Source organism: Oryzias latipes, chromosome 19, assembly GCF_053564925.1.
Source record: "Oryzias latipes strain Hd-rR chromosome 19, Olatipes_Hd-rR_3.1".
In the NCBI taxonomy this organism is placed as follows: Eukaryota; Metazoa; Chordata; class Actinopteri; order Beloniformes; family Adrianichthyidae; genus Oryzias; species Oryzias latipes.
The window spans coordinates 3,762,840-3,784,061 of record NC_136255.1 but is presented as its reverse complement, the minus strand read 5'-3'; the positions used below and the strand labels follow the sequence as shown (position 1 = coordinate 3,784,061).

Sequence of the window (21,222 nt, the reverse complement as noted above, 5' to 3'; positions counted from 1 at the left end):
ATATAACAAGGGTTATGATGCTGCTGCATCATCATCACACTTTATTGTTTCTGCAGAGAATTAGTGATTTTTGTTTCCCCCTTTATCTTTGAAGTACCATTCAGGCCCCTGTATCACGCTCCGTTTGAAAGTACTGGAGAAGCTACAGTTAGCAATATTGGAAATAAACAGCAATTTATTTCCTCAATCGTGCTTTGGAACCTTATTGGTTAGGGCACATTCATGTTTTGTCTTTAACTGAAATATATTTTGTTGTGGAAATCAGGCAATGTGACTTTTACCTTTCTATATCTGAAGTTACCAAAATAAAAGCACTACAAATTTGCCCAGGTAAAAGCATTTTATGTATGAGATACAGTTGCAGTGCTTAACATTTTGCTCATTCAATCAAGAGAATTTGACAATTTTATTACAATGGAAGACGTATTTTTTTCAAAGGCATATTTAAAAAAGAAAAGAAAATTTGTTCCGGTACAATATCGGGATACGTATCGTATCGCATCGCCAGACTCAGTACACACCCCTATTACTGAGGGCTGTCCAGTCTCTGAAGAGCTTGGTTCGCATAGCCGGCAGTAAGTCAGACCTGTTCCCAGTGCATGTTGGACTCCGGCAGGGCTGCCCTTTATCACCGGTTCGGTTCATAGTTTTTATGGATAGAATTTTTAGGCGCAGCCAGGGTCCGGAGGGGGTCTGGTTTGGGGACGACAGGATTTCCTCTATGCTCTTTGCAGATGGTGTTTATCCTGTTGGCTTTATCAAGTCAGGACCTCTAACGTGCAGGGGGGCGGTTTGCGGGCGAGTGTGAAGTGGCTGGGATGAAGGTCAGCACTGCTAAATCTGAGGCCATGGTTCTCGACCGGAGAAAGGTAGTTTGCCATCTCTGGGTGGGTGGAGTGTCCCTGCCCTGGTGGAGGAATTTAAATATCTTGAGGGAAGACCGGAGCGTGAGATTGACAGGTGGATCATAGCAGCGTCCACAGTTATGCGGTCGCTGTACCGGTCCGTTGTGAAGAGAGAGCTGAGCCAAAAAGCAAAGCTCTCAATTTACCGGTCGATCTTCGTTCCAATACTCACCTATGGTCATGAACTCTGGGTCATGACCCAAAGAAGGAGGTCCCGAATACAAGCTGCTGAAATGAGCTTCCTCTGTAGGGGGGCTGGGCGTTCCCTTAGAGGTGGGGTGAGAAGCTCGGTCACCCGCGGAGAGCTCGAAGTAGAACCTCTGCTCCTCCACATCGAAAGGAGCCAGTTGAGGTGGCTCGGGCATCTAGTCAGGATGCCTCCTGGACGCCTCCCTGGGGAGGTGTTCCGGGCACGTCCCACTGGGCGGAGGACCTGGGGAAGACCCAGGGCACACTGGAGAGACTGTCTCTCGGCTGGCCTGGGAACGCTTTGGGGTCCCCCCAGAGGAGCTGGAGGAAGTGGCCGGGGGGGAGGGAAGTCTGGGCATCTTTGCCCGTTCCGGATAAGTGGAGGAAGATGGATGTATGATGGAGGGATGGATGGAAGGATGGAAAGGGGTGGTTCTTCTCTGTATAAATAGGGTCAGAGCCGGCTCGGTTTCCTTAGGAGCCTCAGGTCATTCAACATCTGCAAAGGCGTGATGAGGATGTTTGATGAGTCTGGGGTCTCTCGTGCCATCTTGTCTGCTGGGGTGTGCTGGGTCATAGACTCAAACTGATCTGCAAGGCCAGAGACCTAGTGGGCGTGAAGCTTGTCCCTTAAAGACTGTGATGAGAAAGGAATGCTTAAAAAACTGCAAAGTATCCTGGATAACTCCACGCATCCCCTCCACAAGTTCCTTGATCAATACATGAGCTTACGGTCAGCGAGAGGAAAACCCGCCTTTAATAGAACGAAGCGACACAGAAGATTTTTCCTTCCTGGGTCAAAGAAACTGTATAATTAAATAAAAACCGTCTTACCTTAGAAAGCAAAGTTACAGTTTTACATGTTAAACATTTGAACACCGCAAATTTACACTACACTGTATTGTAAATAGTTTTCCCTGTTTATTCTATATCTGACTGTGTAGAAATGTATTGATAGCTCTGCTTACATTGCAATTTCCCCCTGTGATAAAGTATTCTGATACTCATTCATTATTGGGCTTATCAAATGGAACTTGTATGTGTTTCATTAAAATTCAGACAAACAGGAAAAGCACAAAGGTAAATGACAATATCACTAATATATTGTAAGTAGTGTAGATATCAAGAGCACACTTTTGGTAACTTGGCGAATAGCAGCCAATAATTTAGTGTTGACTGTGGAACATTATTTTTGCTTTTGATTTCTTTCCCTCATGATCTGTTGCTTAATTATAATCTCTTTTTGATTTGTCTAAAAGATGTGGCTTTTTTAAAGTGCTGGAGAAATTTTAAACCAAATAATGAAGATTTTTAAACATCTGAGTTTTTTTCTGTGATTCAATTCAAACCTTTTTAGTTTAGCTCAATATTTACAACAGTCGTCCCAATGGGCTACAACCGGTAATTGCAATAAACATGAATCATAAGAAACATGAAGTCATAGAACTAAACTAAACTAAACTGGGCATCTCTGCCCTTAGACCCTCGTTCGCGAGTTTCCATCTTTACATGGAAACCCTAAAAGAGCAGAGAAGTACCGCTCAAACAGATGATGTAACCAGAGTGTAGAAAAACTCTGAAAACAGGAGTAAAAGCTCTGGAAGTCAGCTTTACAGACTGCAAACCCGTTTGTGCTGGTGCTGTGTCGCCAGGGGAATAAAACATGGGTGACCAAACCCATACCAGCTGATCAGACTGGAGATTAGACTGCTTGTGTGCAAACACTGGAGACCACACACTGCATGGCAGAAACACAAATTCTCACTTTGCCTGAGTTATAGAAATGCAAAACCAATATCAGGATAGTTGGACTTAGTTTCACAGCTCTTGTGTCTTTGTATTCATACGTCTGAGGTTGACTTTTTCTGTCTGATAAGGAAGGATTTACAATACACCTTTGGCTAGGCTGTTGGCTTTGATTTGGGTGTTGTATTGATGAACACATTCAGGCTTTGCTGCATCGTCTGCTAGCATATGTTTGAGAACAGTTCTTCATGTTCTCTGATCCCTCCTTCCCCTTCATGATGGCACATTTTGGTGAATCCAGTCTACTTGTCTGTCATAGAACTGAGACACAAGTCTTCTTGTAAAAGACCACAAAGTGTCTGTGTCCAAAACAAGTATTTGAAGCCAAACTCTAAAAAGCTCTATTGCCAAATATGACAATGGGAGGAAACCTGTAAGAATGGGACTGCATGTTTCCACTGTACAAGGAGTTTCCAGTGACACCCAGGCTGCGGTGCATTTTTGTTTTCCTCTTATTGTAACAGTGATTCCCAATCTTTCTGTCACATTATCCTTTGGTTGTTTTTATCTTCTCCACACCTCAGGAACGGGAGGTCAGAGAAATGGCCGGTTTGTAGACTTATCCAAAGCCCCTCAACTCACAACATGTTTACAGTTTTAATTTCACAAAGCTCTTTTCTGTTTACCCAGTGGCTCGAAGCTCTGATGAAGGTCAGATGAGATGTGTCCAAGGTCAGGGTTTAGGTTGACATGTATCCATTCTCTTACACAGCCTACCTACATCCTCCCTCCCTTTTCTGGTCCTAGCTCTAGTTCTACAGCTCTTCAGCAGATCTGTGTTCAGAAGCCTTTCGTTTAGCCCACCGCTTGTATTTGAAATCAAATGTAGTCATTTTAAATGCACTAGAAAACAACTGAAACCAGTTCTTGTTCTAAATGTTTTTCCAGCAAATTACAGAAAATATCACAAACTCTAGATTGCAGATCCTTCCATAGGAGACAGCAGAAGGCCGTCATGTGTCCCGTCTCATTCACCTGCAGTTTTTATCTTACTTACAAACTATTCACTTAGACACCACGTCTTTGAGAGATCGGTCTTCTCTACTTGAGGCAGTAAATGTGTGGAAGGTTGTCGCAACTCGGGGCTTCAATACGTTTTACAAGATAGTTGGTTTCAAAGAGCTCTTGTGGTTGAAATGAGTCATCCCTTCAAAGTTTAAACTGAGTGGAGTGGCTTAGACTCTTGCACATTAATGCATTCATGGGTATTTGTTCGAATAGATTGCCAGCCCAGCCAACTCTTACCATACTGTGGGAAATTACTGGATCCTTATCATTTCTTTCCTGTTAACTAGTATCCCCCACATTTCCTCTGAAGCAGTAAACACCAGACATAGAAAACATTGCAATGGCAGAAGTTTGTAAACATTTTTCTTACCTTCATCATCTTGTGTTTTCCTCAAAAAGCAAACACGACCAAAATCCGTCAAACCCTCTGAAAGAGGTTTTTAAATTGGATATTTTGGTGACGTGTTGTTCTTTTTAGACGCGCATCCACATGCAAGAACGTTCATTAAAAAACTGTTTTGTTTTGAATTCTAGTCTTCGCTCTTTCTAGGCAGGGACATTAAATTACATGTCACACTCAAATCTGTGAAATTGCTAAATGATTTAAAAATATCAATCATTTAAAGCAGTTAGTGTTGTTTAGTAGTTGCTTTAGAGAAGAATCTAAAAAACAGTTTTAACTCTTTAAATTGACATCCATCCATCTTCTTTCTCTTATCCGGGTCGGGGGGCTGCAGTCTAAGCAAAGATGCCCAGACTTCCCCCGAGACGTTCCCAGGCCAGCTGGCCTGGGTCTTTCCCGGGGCCTCCCCTAGTGGGACATACCCGAAACACCTCCCCACGATACTTAACCATCTTCATCTGGGGGAGGAGTACTCCACCCACCCAGAGAGGGAAAACTACCTTTCTCCGGTTTTTAAATAGACTTAAGTTATAATTTTTAATGACTTCACCTGAACGCAAGGGGTGGAGCCACAGAATTTAATTTTGTTTTTTTTAAATCTGTTATCAGAAGTTTTATTGTGAAATAATACAATAATTTATAAAAATAATAATCAACTTTCTGTTACTAGACGTAAACATGTTTTTAGTCATTTTAATTCCAGTTATGGTTGGAAAACAATTGATTCCATTTAAAGTTTAAGTCCCACTCGAATTATCTTTGAATCTATTGTCACTGTTCCCAAAGTGTTGTGTCGTTCTTTAGCCAAATCCAAAAATCTGTGTTGTTTTCTAGGACATGGCTTCTGCTGAGCAGCAGGAGTTCATCAGAATTCACCTCTGAGTTTTGGGTGGGATCTTTGGATCTTTGATGTGTGCTCATATCCCATCATCCCTTTATTTATACTTTTTCCCTCTAGCTTACAGCCCCTTACAAGCCCAAGCTAACATTAGCGGTGCGACACAAATGGTGACTAATATCAGATCTACCCACCCGCCCAGTTCTGATCCAGAGTCCAGCTCAGACCAGGAAAACAGACGTTCATGGATCCATTTGTCTGTAAGATGCATCAGAATGGAGCAGAGCAGGGAGGCTGTGGCTTGCTGATTGTAGTTTATAAGTAACAACTACAAACTTTTCCAAATGTCATTTTTTAATCTGCTAGTGATCCAAAATGATTTGAATAAATACTGAGGCAGCTTTATTCTTAATTCTCTCTGTAAATGTCTTCTGTCATTAGAAAAATGCTACAAAAACATGTTAAAAACGCCAAAGACAACCTTTTTTAGAGCGGGTCCTTAAGGCTGTTTAATTTCTTCAGGGGCAGAACAGCGAATGTTAGTGACCTAGATGTTCAAACAAGAACACAATTATATCCTTCTAATTTAATTCAATTCTTAAAACTATGAGAGCAAGGAGCTAACCACATTGGAATTAAAACTTTAGATATTCAAAGAAATGACGGCATCAAGACAGAGCAGCTGATGTGAAACCGTAGCCTTGTTTCCCCAACAGGATTGGTGAAAGTTTCTCTCTGCTCCACAGCTTCATTCCTCCCTCTATGCCCTTATTTGGTGAAATGCAGAACTTGTGGAGCACATGGCTCAAAGAAAAGGAGAAAACTTAACAGCTCAGAAGAATCAGATGTGCCCCAGCAGGCTGTGAGGGGCAGAGCAGCAGCACTTTTACTGGTTGGCGCTTTCACCTCAGGGCAACATGGTCCGGGTTCAAATCCCAGCTGGGTCCTTTCTGTGTGGAGTTTGCATGTTCTCCCCATACATGCCTGGGTTTTTCCGGACAGTCCGGCTTCCTCCCACCGTCCAAAAACATGTTTCATAGGTGGATTGGTTACTCTAAATTGTCCCTAAGTGTGTGACTGCAAGCGAATGGGTGTGTGATTGTGGGCCTGCAACAGGCTGGCGTGTTGTCCAGGGTGTAACCCCGCCTTTGCCCTATAGTTGTCTGGTTAGGCTCTGGCAAACCTGTGACCCTGAAAGGAATAAAGCAGATTAAAAAAAATGGACGGAACACTCTTGAAATGAGGAATAAGGCAGGGATTGGAAGGGCATCACTTCAGACGAGGCGTTTTGGCATCAAATTATGTTTACCAAATAAAAGTTTGTTCCGTGACACAAAGACAGCGATGCCTCACTCTGTGCGCATGCTGGCAGGCGCGTGCTACCTGAATGTGGTTAGTTCAAGTACCATAGTTAGGAGATGAGCATTTACAGTGAATGTGGTGGAACTTAACCAATAAAAAAAAACCTGTTGGACTGGCAGTTGCGTGAAGGGATGTTGCTCTTGATAAGATTCACTGGACCAAAGAGACATGGGTTAATAAAAAATTCACATTAAAAAATACTTCTGATCTAAGAGGACTTTATCTGAAATTATAATAATACGTTTTTACAAATATTGAGCGATCCTTTTGCAAACTGGCTAAAGAATATTCATTTCTTTTTTCTGGTCTGCATTTCTGTAAAGACGTATGAGGAAAGTCTACTGTTCTTTTGTTTTCCTAATGGACTAAATTCATCCTCATGATCTAGGTTCTGCGCCACGATGCCATATTTGGGCCTCTGGGAGTTTTCAGATAGCTCTTTATAAAGCTGAATGTGAGTTCAGTGGCCTTAAAAGGAGCAGAAAAGAGCCTGAGCACCTGCTTAGCATCGGTAGCAGACACAGTCCAGTAAAGCCGGATAAGAGGGCAGCAGGACCACGGGCAGACGGAGGGAAGGCTGAAGCAACATTCAGAGTATATTGATCCAGGCAGTTACTAGACATTACCATTGTAAAGGACATGTACTTTAAAAGTGTCATACCAATGTTTCAACAATTTCATTCATTGTCATTGAGTTGCGGTTTACAGAACTTCCGGGCTTTGGTTCGGTTTGCAGAACCCCCAGGGCTTTGGTTCGGTTTACAGAACCCCCGGGCTTTGGTTCGGTTTGCAGAACCCCCAGGGCTTTGGTTCGGTTTACAGAACCCCCGGGCTTTGGTTTGGTTTACAGAACCCCCGGGCTTTGGTTCGGTTTACAGAACCCCCGGGCTTTGGTTCGGTTTGCAGAACCCCCAGGGCTTTGGTTCGGTTTACAGAACCCCCGGGCTTTGGTTCGGTTTGCAGAACCCCCAGGGCTTTGGTTTGGTTAAAGAACCCCCAGGGCTTTGGTTCGGTTTGCAGAATCCCCAGGCTTTGGTTTGGTTTGCAGAATCCCCGGGCTTTGGTTCAGTTTACAGAACCCAAGGGCTTTGGTGCAAGATTCCTGTCCTAAATAGTGTTGAGCCGAAGGGAAGCTGCTGCTTCCAAACCCAACAGAAAGCGGTACTACACGAGTCTTTCAGCGCCAATGACAAAAAGTATTCTGTTACAGAAATCTGCTGCAATCCTGCTGCTGCAGTTCATTCATATCAAATCGTTCTTTTGAGGTGGGGGCAGCAGTGGCTGGGGTGGTAGAGCAGGTCGTCCAATGACCAAAGGGTTTGCGGCTCAATCTCCGCTCCCCCCAGCCAGCTGCCGTTGTGTCCTTGGACACACTTAGTTACCATCACCAAGTATGAATGAGGAGTGAATGAATAATGGACACATTGTCAGCGCTTTATTATTATTTATTCCAACTGCAGTCATGGGATGTTGGGTTGTAAAGACTTGTCACCAGCAAAGTACCCCATTCCATCATTGTAAGATAGAAAACTGGCTTACCTGCGATGATGCTCGTGTCAATGCTGTGTGCTAAAGTCGCTGAGATTTGAATTTTTCTTAAGAAGCTATGTTAGACAGGTTTGGTGAAAATCATAAATTCTTGAAAGTTTGTTTGGTTTGCTGAAAGGCTTTACTTAAAATGCCGAACCTTTTGCTGGAAGTCCTGAAATTCGGCGATTAAAGTCGGTTTCAGTCACGGCAGTTTATCTGGAAACGCCATCTTCAAAAATCGCTCCTAACCTGTGACATCACTCACTCTAGATCCTGACGATGTCGCTCATCGACTTCCGTTAGAAATCTGAAAATATCCCGAAATGTGCGTAAAACAGCATTTGCATTAAACTATAAGGTATTTTAGAAAAGTAGAACTGATAAAGCCTAATCTTTGCTGAACACTTGAATGGTTTCTCTAAAGTTGGACAGAAGTTCATAGCTTTAGAGGAGTACAACTTTTTGAATGAATATCTCACTCATTTGTTATGCGGCTGAAAATGGTATATTCTTTTGCTTAATATTTCAAAAACCATAAAATATATGAACACCAAAAGAACGAGCAGTAATATCCTGAAGGAGCTGAACGTACCAAGATCGCTAAAACCACTGAAAGTGTGAAGGTCTTCTTAATGTGCTGAATATGGAAAGGAGCAGGAGAATAGCTTTAAAGCTGTCAGCTCATCGTCAATCCTATTTTGTTTGGTGATGACAAGTTCTCAGATTACTTACCAGAATTAGGAACTTTATTATTATTATGAATTTAACACAGCCCTGCACTACACACTATAGTATTGTTGACAACCATCTGTAGCTTTGATAACTTCTTATCTAAACAGAGTTTTTGAAAGCGTTGTTGTTGGTCTCATGCTGAAAAGTATTTTTGTTTGTAACTTACTGCTGTCATTTCCTCTTTCATTTTAACACCAGCGTTCTCACAGTAGAAGCCTGTGAAATCCGGTGAACCACTGATCTGTTTTCCCTCCCGTCGTGTTTGAGCTCCAAACTATTTGGACAGCGATATCAGTGTTTAGTCGTTCTCTCACCCATCTGATACGCGAACAAACCAGCAAAAGACCGTTGTGGAAACAGTTCCTTTGTACAGAAGCATTCTTTTCTTCATTTATGCTTCACTGTGTTGTGACGCTCACATTTAATAAAGCATCTGTCGTGTCGTCTGTCTTCTAGCCAAGCACACTGCCTCAGGGCACAGTGAACATGAACCACTGCACAGATGTCATCGACGCAGAGCCCAAAACAGGCCAGAAGAACTCGCTGTGCATCATCACCCCTGAACAGGAGTACTTCATCAGAGGAGAGAGTAAAGAAATCGTCAACGGGTAACCTGTCCTGACTTCTCTGCTGAGGATGAGGTTTGGATGTTGCAGAAATTCAGAATACTTTCCTGCTCGTTTATAGATGGAGTGAACAGCTGATTGTTTATCCCCGGACCAACAAGCAGAACCAGAAGAAAAAACGTAAAGTGGAGCCTACAACCTCCCAGGTAGCCATCTCTACTCTGGGTGTTCTGGATTAAAGCTCTTTGATCCACTTTGCTTGAATTGCACAGATTTTCACTTATTCGTGTTTTCCTGCACAGGAACCAGGACCTGCCAAGGTAGCTGTGACTGGTTCTGGGATCCCCGAAGCAGAAAAGGTCCCTGACTCAAGTTCTATCATTTGGCAAGAGGAGTTAAATCAGAGAGAGGCTGAGGGGGGAACAGTCTGGACTGCTGCTGACCAGCCTTCAGGGTCACCACTGCCCCCTACAGGCAAGGAGGAATAACTCTTTCTTTACTGCTATTGTTTCTTAGGTTATGTTTCACTTCTGTGGTAATACTAAAGCAATGTTATGGTAGAATACTGATCCACTGGCAGGATGAGATTTTTATTATTGAAAACAAATCCTTTTATAGAAAAGACACACACCCAAATATATGGACTTGCTTCCTCTGAGTAGAAACCCATATGGAATTTTGTCAAAGTACACATCCTCATTTGTAATCATTTGTTGTATTTCAGGGGACGTGGGGTCTGTTGGTCCCAGCTCCGATGCAGGCTCTGTGAATGGGGACAATGTAGACTGGAGCAGCCAACCGCTGCTTGGCTCTGCACCTCAAGCCCCCGGGGATCTCCTCTCCCCAACAGGCTCCTGCTCCAGCTTGGGTGGGGTGCCGCGCTGCCCGTCTCCTGTGCCCAGCGACCCCTTTCCCTCAGGAAGCTCTCTGCTGTCCAACGGCTCTCACATCAGCGGTTCCGTCAGCTCTCTGGACTCTGATGCCAGTGGCAGTACGGTCACCAGCAACGACAGCCACCAACCAAGCCACCGGGTCGGACATCATGACACAACGCGGGCCCGCCGCATGGAGGCGGAGGCCAGAAAGGCTGAGAAGAGAGGCCGGTTCAGAAGTCCTGAAAGGCAGGATAGAGAGGCGGTCTTCAGCCCTGAAAGGAGGTCAGTTTTCATTCCGATCTGGTTTCATTAGCTCGTATCTCTTTAATGCTGGTCCTTGGGTACATTTGAAATAACCGTTTTTAGGTAAAAGAATGTTTGTTACTGTTAAGGAATAGTTGCTAAACACAACATTTTGGAAATCTCCAAAAGGCTAGAGGTAAATGGAATAATTACAGAGGCCTTTTTGGTTAGAAAATTATTAAAAATTTCATTTACTTCAAGAAGTCAGAATTTGTACACACAGCCTGCTAAATTGAAGTAAAATTGAATATCCCCATTGATTTAAAAATGGAGAAGGAATGGGTCATATTGTGGTGGAGAGTTATCTTCCACTATAAAAACGGTAATGTTCAATCTTAACAGTGTTGCATTTAAAGCCCATTTTGTTGAAATTCAGGGTTTAAGCTCCCTGAAGTTCAGCAATTGTGAGTCAGGTGTCTGTCACAAGTTCACCAAGAAAGCATCTGGGGGAATGTTGCATTGATAAATTTACAACTCTGCAAATATCATGCCATTGTTTCTTAAAAAAGAACAGTGGGGCAAAGAAATATTTAGCCAATTGTGCAAGTACCTGTGTAAAGTTTGCTAGAAAGCATTTGGATCATCCAGAAGAGGATTGGGAGAATATACATAATATTAATAATACATTTTGGTAAGAACTCTCCTCGTTGTGTTTGGAGGTGAAAGAATGCAGAGTTGTATCCAAATAATACCAGACCTACTGTAAAGCACGGGGGTGAAAACATCATGCTGTGCGGCGGTTTTTCAGCAGAAACAAAAGTTTACGCTCAATGGCAGGGTCAAAACAACCGAGCAGACCCACCAAGGCTGGAAACTTAACAGTACTGTAAAAGTATATGGGGGAAAGAGACTGTGCATAACAGCAATGCTCATTGGCTGGTCTCTCTGAGTAAAGAACATAGCAACCTCCCTGAACAGAATCCAGTATCCATCACAGTGGCAGACATCCAAGAAAGAGTCTGAGGTATAAAGAACTGGACAGCACCGGGCCCTGACATGATACATGCCTACTGGCTAAAGAAACTCACCGCACTCCATAAGCGCCTGGCAGCTCAAATGAACCAGCTGCTAAGAGATGGGACTCACCACGAATGGCTAACGGAAGGGCGAACGATCCTGATCCAGTAGGATCCCTCAAAGGGTGCAGTCCCATCCAACTACCGGCCAATAACCTGTTTCTCCACAACATAAAGGCTCATGTCAGGCATCATTGCAACCAAGATAAATAGGCACATGGATCAATGCATGAGCAACACACAAAAGGGCATTGGTAGAGACTCCAGAAGAGCCAATCACCAACTCCTGGTTGACAGAACAGTTGCTCGAGACTGTAAGTCACGACACACCAACCTGTGCACAGCCTGGATTAATAACAAGAAAGCCTATGACTCAATGCCACACACATGGATCACTGAATGCTTGGAGCTGTACAACATCAACATGACTCTAAAAGTGTTCATAGGAAACTTGATGAAGCTGTGGAAAACCACCCTTTAAGCCGATGGCAAGCCACTCTGTGGGACTTCCAGATCCAGACTGATAGAATGGTAATGGAGAATCAACCAGACATTGTAGTGGTGGATAAAGAACAGAGGAAAGCCGTTGTGGTGGATGAGACAATGCCAAGCGATGGGAACATCAGGAAGAAGGAACATGAGAAACTGGAGAACTACCAGGGACTCAGAGAAGAACTGGAGAAAGCCTGGAAAGTGAAGGTGACAGTGGTGCCCACGGTAAGTGGAGCACTCGGGGCAGTAACCACCAAGCTGGAGGAGTGGCTACAACAGATACCTGGAAAGACCTCAGACCTCTTAGTCCAGAAAAGAGCAGGAATAACTGAGATACTGGAGGACCCTCAAGCTCCCAGGCCTCTGGTAGAGGACCCGACCTTAGAGGAGAAACCACCCTAGCTTGTTATATATATTTAATTAGCTTTTTGAAGTATTTAAGTATCTTTCTGAACATGTGTGCAAATTATTTATTTTTGCTAAGCTCTCGCTGTCCAATCTGCTGGGTAGGAAGTGCCTGACCTGATGAAGCAGGTCAGTAGGGTTTCTTTCTTAGAAACTGTACTTTGGTATAGATGCTGTTCTGAAAATACTGCAGGATAAGCAGGATAAGCCTATCCTTTTAAAGACCCTTATTCACGGATCAACACATGCACAGTTCAGTGACGCACTATGCATCTGATATGCTCACTCACATCCCACAACACAACTAGTGTCTCATATCTGGGATACATAGGCGTTATATGCTGAGACTATAAGATTTGTGCACTTTAAAATGATTTATTTGTGGTTTTATTGTTTTTTTCCCTTAATCGTCAAGTTGTTGCCTATTAATCACCTGCCAATCATCTTGTTTACTTGTTTGGGTCAGAGGTTTTATGGAAAGCTCACATGTTCCTTGTAATCCCCAGCTTTTGTCTGCAGCCGCCATCAAACTCGCATATTCTGTAAAGGGCAATTTAAAAACCTAAATCTGTAATCCAGTTAGGGAACAGTCAGTTCAACACTTCCATCCAGAGCTGGACCCCATCCATGTGTTTCATAAAATTACACGACACAGGGGTGTTGGAGCGTCTATCCGAAGCCTGAATTACTAAAGGGGTTTAACCCTAACCCTTTATCCAGTCTCTAACCCTAACCCTCTGTCTAGTTTCTACCCCTAACCCTCTATCCAGTCTTTAACCCTAACCCTCTATCTAGTCTCTAACCCTATCCCTCTGTCTAGTTTCTACCCCTAACCCTCTATCCAGTCTTTAACCCTAACCCTCTATCCAGTCTTTAACCCTAACCCTCTATCTAGTCTCTAACCCTGACCCTCTATCCAGTCTCTAATCCTAACCCTCTATCCAGTCTCTAATCCTATCCCTATGGTCTTGCATGATGCCTGAATCGCGTTCAGCGTCAACGCAGCATTAGTCACATGCATCCATCCGGGGAGGGGGTTGACTCACATAGATGCTGCAGGTTTTTGGGTTGTCCTGGGTTCGTGGGGGGTCTTAGACAGATGCACCTGCATCTTAAAGGCGAGCACAGGTGTGTCTTGCAGTTCCCTTGAGGCTCATACAGCCCCCTCAAGTGATGTCATGAAAATGGTACTACTATTGTCGTGCGTGTGGGAAGCCCACATCCACCCGGATGGGCCCAAGAAAAAGAAACAGAGAAGGAACTTCTCTAACAAAATTGTACTTAGATGCAGGATTGTCTTCTCCAGTAATATTCTACTGCATCATGCTATTCTACTCAGTTTTCCCTCAAGCTTCTTGTCTCCAGTTACTCCTAAAATGCTACGTTCTGAGTTCTTTATAAAATACTCTGTGGATGTTTGACCTCATACTATTTTTCTGCTCTTTCACTCTTTAATCCCTTTTAAGGAGAGCAGCTTTTCCCAAAGAGTTCCCAAATATGGGAACTGTTCAGGCAGGAAGCCAACGGTACATTTCCCTCTCTGCAAAGCCCGTTCCTCTGTTGCTTTCTGTGGGAGCATTTCAGCCAGTGGTCTACTTTCTCACAGACTGCTTGTGATGGATCGTAGAGAGCCTGACCCTGAATCAGTGACCCAGAGCTCACTGGCTGGCGCTTGATCTTTAATACACAGCAGTTTCTCATAAAGTTGCTCATTGTAAGCATAACCCTCTAAAACTGTCCACGATGAGTCCCTTTGTGCTTGTGTAACTAAGACTACAGTGGTTTTTCACTTAAGGGACCACATTGATTCAGTAAAAGTAGTTGATTACCAAATGGGCTGTGACAATCTGAATAAGCGCTGCCTGTGAGTGAAGTAGTGGCCGGCTACTTTTTGATGTAGTAACTGGCAGCAAATAATCTGTGTATGCAGGGTGTGAAATAAACACTCAACATTGCCAATTGGGAACATTTAGTCTGGTAAGTAAAAGTTAGGTTACCGCTTGCTAATGTTTATGCTAAATTAGCCATGTTTCGTACCCTATTTTGGTGGATTTTCTTTAATGCTCCTCCTCTACTGATGGCACACAAGGTACTCAAGTGCTTGTGGTACAGGAATCCAACCTGCTAGCTAGTCAACTTTGTTTTTCAGAGTCCTTGTAGATGTTTGAGGCTGTTAAACTCCTCTCTCCACACTTTTTGCACACGTTCCTGAAGCATACATGACCATTTTCACACTTTTTTCTCTAAAGAAAAATAAGACAGATCTGATTGATGTAAATTAAGTGAACTGAATGCAGTTTCTACTGGAGGAAAAAAAGGAAAACCTTCAAAACTGCACTATAAAAGGTCTGTGAGACAGAGCTTTTATAGAGCGTCCACTGTGAGACAGTGAAAGGCGAACAGCAATATAGCAAGGGTCCATTGTATGTCTGTTTACTGCAGTGTCATGGTTTTTGTTTTAAACACCAAAGATTTTTTGTGAAAAGCAACAGCTGTCAATACTACACCTTTAAATAAAGTGAGTTTGCGGTTGATCTTTCTTGCCCTCTTGGTTGGCCCTTTCGGGTAGAGCTGGGCTGCCAAACTACTGAATGGATTCAGTTTTGATGTATATATTTACAAATGTATTCATTTGTAATAATATATTTAGTTTCTGTTAAAAGGGACGGTGCAATTTCAAAAATGCTAGATTACATCTGGTTAAGAGAAGCCTGAATCAGCCAGAGGCTAGTTTTCATCTGTAGCCCCCTGGTCAGGATGTAAAACAGCACTTACAATACAAAACAACCTACATATACTAACTCTTACTATATAAAGAAATCAAATTTCACATCAGAACACATTTCAATCTTTTCACTAAACTGTATTGATTCAAATGCTGAAATACTAACATTAAAAACTAACAAAAGCTGATTTTGTTGTTTTGAAAGTGATGTATATGGCACACATCAACAATTCCAAAATTCCTTAGCAAACATCAAACTCATGCTTTTTTTGTCCCAGATGTTTCTCCCGTTGGTCAAATGATCAAACGCTGATCTCATTTCTAAATGGAACCTTCTGTTTTCTTGATTTTATGTGTGGGTCACACATTTAGCAGCTTGACAAAGTCTCTCTTGTTGTTTGGTTTGTGTGTTTCCAGTCGCTCTGGTGTCATTGAAAAGTTGGAGGCTTTGGAGCTGGAAAACCCTGAGAAGATGGAGGTTGAAGAGGCGGGAAGAGGCGGCGGCAGACAGGGCCGCAGCGAGTATAGGAGTTACAGACAGGTGTGTGAGCCCACCGAAGTCATCCGTCCCTCTGCAGCGGTTCCCCAGCAAGATGATCATAATATGACTGACAGCAGGATTCTCCAGAAGCATCGTTTTTAAAATCCATCTGTCCAGTCCCTCCCCTTCCTTCATCCGTTCTCCTCCCCTCCACCCTTTGCCTCTCTGTTCTGGTCTTTATTTTGATTGCATGTCAGAGGTCAGCAGTGTGTGCTATATTAATCTCTAGTTTCCATTATTTGGGGGGAGTTCCCCTGATGATTGAGCTTTCCTTTCCCACCCTCACCCTCTGCTCCGTCAAACTGGCTGGGACTTGATAGAAGCAAAGCAGTCAAACAATGACTGTGCAGACCCTAGAGCCTTATCTGTGGAGCCCACAGAAAAAGATCTCAAACACACAGACTGTGTTCTTGAGCCTGTCGTGATCACATTTCTGTTGTTCCTTTCCTTTCAAGCTCACCTGTATCTCTTTTCTCTGGATTACACCCAAAGAATTGCTGTGTTGCTTTGAATTTACCAAAAAAGGCTGGTTATTGGCCAAAATAGAGGTGTTGCCACAATTTTACCTTATAAAGTTGAGACAACTATTGTTGTAATATTGGGCTATATAAATGAAATTGAATGGAATTAAAAGTGTATTCATTGATGAAGCTTTTAATGCTTCAGTATAAATGTGGTAGAAGCTACAAAAACCCTCTAGCACCTCTAAAAGAATACAAAATAGCAAATCGGCCAAATTCTCTCCACCCACACATGCACACTTCCTGTCCTGCCTCAAACAACTCTCTGGACTGAGGCTTTAGTTAGAGGCTGTCATTTCTTTTCCAGGTGTAAAACAATGTAGGAAACGGTTCATTGGTTTGTTGTTTAGGAGCTGAGGCAGGACCCAGATCCAGGTTTGGACTTTCCCTCCAGGCTGCCCCCCCTGAGAAGAGCCAAGTCTTTGGATCGAAGGACCACAGAGTCTGTCATGACGGTGAGGCTTCTACTCATGTAAAATGACATGTCACGAGCATTTAGTGTCTGGTTTCTGGTAAATCAACTAAGGTATTATCAGTGACTTACTTGATGTTAGTGTGACACCAAGACCACCCAGGCATTGACGGAGCCCCCTTGACAAACCCCTCAATAAAGGTGACGGGTCATGCATAGACAGCAACCATGACTTCTGTCATTCTGCCGTCTGGCCAGAACAAGGCAGCTGTAACCTTTTGCTTTACCTCAAAGACGTTTGTGTTCAGAGTAAAAGATTGTTCTGTTTTTGTCCTGCATTGTTGATAGATTGGGCATTTCCATACAGGTAGCCTCCAATCAGCTTAGAAGCTTATTAGTAAGACTACAGGGGATTTCAAGCCCCCAAGGGCTGCAGCACTGGAGGCCAGTTCTTGATGGAAGCCAGACCCTTTCATCCTTTGCAATATTGTCATTGTCATTATTGTCATTTATTATTTAAACATCTGTGTTCATTGATATGTAAGGCAGGAATTAGTCAGGCAAATGTGTGAAAGCGTTGCATCTCTGCTTTATGTGTAAAGCGTGGCAGACTTACAGATGAGGTTGGTTCTGGTTGTTTCGACCTGGAAAACTGCAAGGTCAGTGTGTCCATGTGTGTCTGGATTCACAGACAAAGCCTCTGCTGTTCTGCTAAGCTGCTGGATCCAGGGTCAGCGGCAGTGCCAGGGCCTCAGAGCAGAAAGAGGTCGCTGGGTTGAGGGCTAGATTGGGTTAGGTAACAGAAGAATTAAACCCTGAAAAAGCCTCAGTCTCAACAAACAGAATGCCAATGACTCCTAACAAGCTGATAGGCTAACTTTGGCTCTGCACACCCTGTGTGTGTTTCCCACATCCTGCTCATATGGAAGAGGCCTATATCTGATAGAGTGTCTCTGTTTTTATATGAGAACAGAGTTTAAAGAGAAAACTCTACAGTCAAGACATCAAAACTATTCATAGAAGAAAATTCCTTCTTCTTGAGCTCCTGGTCTCATTTCTAATCATGGCTGTGAATTTTACAGACTCTCTTCCTTTTTAGAGTAGTTCTGAGCTTACAGAGATATACGCTTTTTTTTATAATAGTGCAATAATAATAATGATAATAAAGATGGATTGGATTTATCTGCGCTCTTCCAGATGCTCAAAGTTCTTCATTCATTCACTCCTTATTCATACTTGGTGATGGTAACTTCTGATGTTGCCACAGCTGCCCCGGGGCAGAATGACAGAGTCTGCCCCATTTATTGGACAAATCATAGATTAATTGAGATGAACATCTATCAGAATAAATCTATATTGTTGGACATTAATTACTGGTGTTAAGCGCTTCATAGAAATTAGTCTTTTTTCTTTTCTTTTTTTGAGACGTAGAAGAGATGAAAATGTTGTGATTGTTTTGCTGAGGCTTTTGCTTCAGACCTCCAAGGTTTCTTTCCAAATATGATCCTCTGACAGAGTTTAGTTTGGGAAAGAAGCCAAATACACACACAGAATGACGCTGTTGGTGGCAGCTAGGTAAGTTTTAATGAACAAGATTTTCAATTCAAGCCTGCCACAGGCAGTGGTCTATGGCAGGCATGTCCAAAGTCCGGCCCATAGGCCAAATATCAAACTTTCACCGGCCCCCACACTAAGAACTGTGTGTACGATTGCTTGAATGTGATTGGCTGAAAACAAGGGCCGCCGCGTCAGGGAAATGAGCTTTTTTTTGTTTTTATTGAAGCACACAACAACTGTCTGTCTAATATGCCAACAGACTGTAGCTGTTGTAAGGAGTTTAATATCTAGAAGCATTACCAGACGACATGCTAACTTTGACAAACCAACTGGACGGAACGGTACGAAAAAATGAAGAAACTGGAAAGTGTTTTACCGCACAGCAGCGCTTTTCACAAGAACCTGTGAGTCAAATGAAAACGCTACAAAAGCGAGCTACAACCAGAAACACTCACCTACCACTACTTTGATTACACTGACCTTCAGATTACACCGTCTACATGAGGTGTAGTCCATCTGTGTGCTTTACCTTCACTCTTATAGGTACTTTATGTTCACATTGTGGTCATCACTGCTGGCTGTTCAGATGTTCACGTGTGGTCGACACGGTTTGGACTCAGAGCAGACTACAGTCACTGTCAGCATCTGAGTTGTGCATCTGGCAGAAGTGCTGCTCATCCATTGGCCATTTCAACCACCGTGACCTTAATTGGGCTCTAATCTAATTGGATGGGACCATTTCTGCCTCAAGCAAACTAAGCATGAGTTTTTTTATGCTGTTGCTGTTAAAGAAAAGAAAAGGTGTGGCTTTACAACTCTTTCTCTTAGTTGGTTCATTCAACTCTTTCCTTTTCTTCCCCTTTTCAGCCAGATTTGCTCAACTTCAAGAAAGGATGGATGGTAAAACTGGATGAGCAAGGCCAGGTACTTCACTTCTACTGTCAAAGCTTTGCCTCTTGCACCTGAAGGGGTTCCTTGATATTTACACCCAACACAGACCAAACCTTTTTCTGTTCTGTTTTTAGTGGAAGAAGTATTGGTTTGTGCTGACTGACCACAGTCTGAGATATTACAAGGATTCAATCGCAGAGGAGGTGAACATGTTTTCTTATCAAGCTGTCGCTCCTTTCCTTTTTTTCTGCCTAATATTGTCTTTGAGCTGTTTTTTATCCTTTTAAACTGCAGGCCTCTGACTTGGATGGGGAGATTGACCTGTCAACCTGCTACAGTGTCACAGAGTATCAAGCTCAACGAAACTATGGTTTTCAGATTCATGTAAGAGTTCCCTTTTGTTCTGAGTGCAAACTTCCTACAGAGTTCAAGGTTTTACATACTGCCTGAAAGAAGGAAACAAAACCTGGTTTTTATTTTACTATAACCTAAAAACGACCAAGAAGCGGATGATCTTCTAAACCTGATTCTATTATTGTTATGATTATTATGAAGCACCCGTTTGCTCATAATTTTCTATATCCGTGCTTTATTCTTGGCCACACGGAGCCAGAAGAAGGGTTAGCATTAGGCTAATACGTGCCAACAACATTTAGCCCTGGATTCACTTCATATCCATGCAGTCAATGCTGCAATGTGCATCTTGACTGCAGGTTAATGAATAACATCAGCCGTTATTCTGTCGACACGACTGGAAACATGAATTCACATGATTGTTTACACGGTTTCTCTGGACGAAGCAGCATTTCTGCGTTCAAAAGCCGCCTCCGTTAGCTCACACACCGTCCCAGAGCCGCTCCTCTGCTTGGAGAGCCGGTTCTCCTGAGTCCAGCTGCTCACTGATGCAGAGCGGCCGGCCGGACTGCGGTCAGAAGCCTCCTCTGGAGCGTACACCGTAACAAAGCACCCTCCCTTGCCCGCTAAGACGAAGTTACGATTCACAGTTCAATTTCAGGGGTTTATATCATTAAAAACTGTGTGCAAACTTTTAACAGTTTTTTTTAAGGAAAATGGAAAAGGTGGTTGTTGTTTTTTGTAATGTTTTGAGACCAAATACTGTTAGAAAGAACTGAGCCATTTTTTTAATTCTCTCAAGTCTACCTGGACTTTTTCACCAAAGGGCGTAAAAACAAACCCGCCAGAAACTGAAGATCTCAATGGTTTTTATCTGGCATCAGTAAACACCGGTTGTCCTGCAGTGTTTGCTGTTCTGGCCACTCTGACTTTTTTTTTTGTTATCACGTGTGTCTAGACTTTGGATGGAGTTCACACTCTCTCAGCGATGACAGCAGGAATCCGCAGGAATTGGATCCAGGCAGTAATGAAGAATGTCAGACCCTCCACTGCCCCTGATGTGGCCAGGTCAGGAAAAAGGACCGTCTTCACCTCCTGCTTTGAATCTGAGAGGTTTGACTCTCAGAAGTGGCTCATTGCTCTGAAGGTTTCACTGATAGTTTTATCACATTGTGGGAGGCTCATTCAAAACAAAAACAGGCTTGTCAGAACAGCAACACATTTCCAAAATATAAAAACAAGTGGGTTTATGTTTAGTTCCCTGTAGAGGGAGACTATCACTACAATCGTGTTCCCGTCTGTGAAGATTGTAAAGAGGGTTGGCTCAGAACAACAGAGCAGAAAGCAGAATTTACTCGTATCTTTACTTCTTGTGTTGTCATTCTATTTCAAAACGTATTCACTAATTAAATCCCCACTCCAGTCATCTTCTGATCTGTTTTCAAAGCGTTCCCGGTGCTCTATTAATCTTGCCATTTTTAGCCCAAATCCAAAAAATCTGTGTCGTTCTCTAGGACATAGTTTCTGCAGAGCGGCAGGAGTTCAGTAGAAATTCACCGTTGGCATGGAGTAAGCCCGCCTTCATTTCCCATCATCCCTTTGCTTACAAAGGGCCTCGTCACTCTAGCCGCCATCAAGCCAGGGCAATGGAGTAGAGAGGATCTGAGTTAGCCCCGCCCACTGAGTTTGATTGGACAGTTTGACAGATAACATAATGAAATGCCGCAAAACGGACCAGGAAATTATTCATTAAATCAGGAAATCATGGAATGAAACATGAAATACATGTTT

General features: G+C 43.1%; 1 protein-coding gene across 3 annotated transcripts in view; it reads left to right on the top strand.

The window, feature by feature from the left end:
- mpripb (myosin phosphatase Rho interacting protein b) overlaps positions 1–21,222 on the top strand; it is a 51,920-nt gene that overhangs the window by 8,514 nt on the left and 22,184 nt on the right. For all 3 annotated transcript variants that reach the window (XM_011488495.4, XM_011488496.4, XM_023949550.2), the window contains exons 4-13: positions 9,230–9,381; positions 9,461–9,545; positions 9,642–9,813; positions 10,064–10,496; positions 15,573–15,696; positions 16,568–16,672; positions 19,054–19,110; positions 19,212–19,280; positions 19,372–19,461; positions 20,390–20,499. In XM_011488495.4, coding sequence (XP_011486797.1) covers positions 9,230–9,381; positions 9,461–9,545; positions 9,642–9,813; positions 10,064–10,496; positions 15,573–15,696; positions 16,568–16,672; positions 19,054–19,110; positions 19,212–19,280; positions 19,372–19,461; positions 20,390–20,499 — 1,397 coding nt within the window. The remainder of the gene's footprint in view (positions 1–9,229; positions 9,382–9,460; positions 9,546–9,641; positions 9,814–10,063; positions 10,497–15,572; positions 15,697–16,567; positions 16,673–19,053; positions 19,111–19,211; positions 19,281–19,371; positions 19,462–20,389; positions 20,500–21,222) is intronic.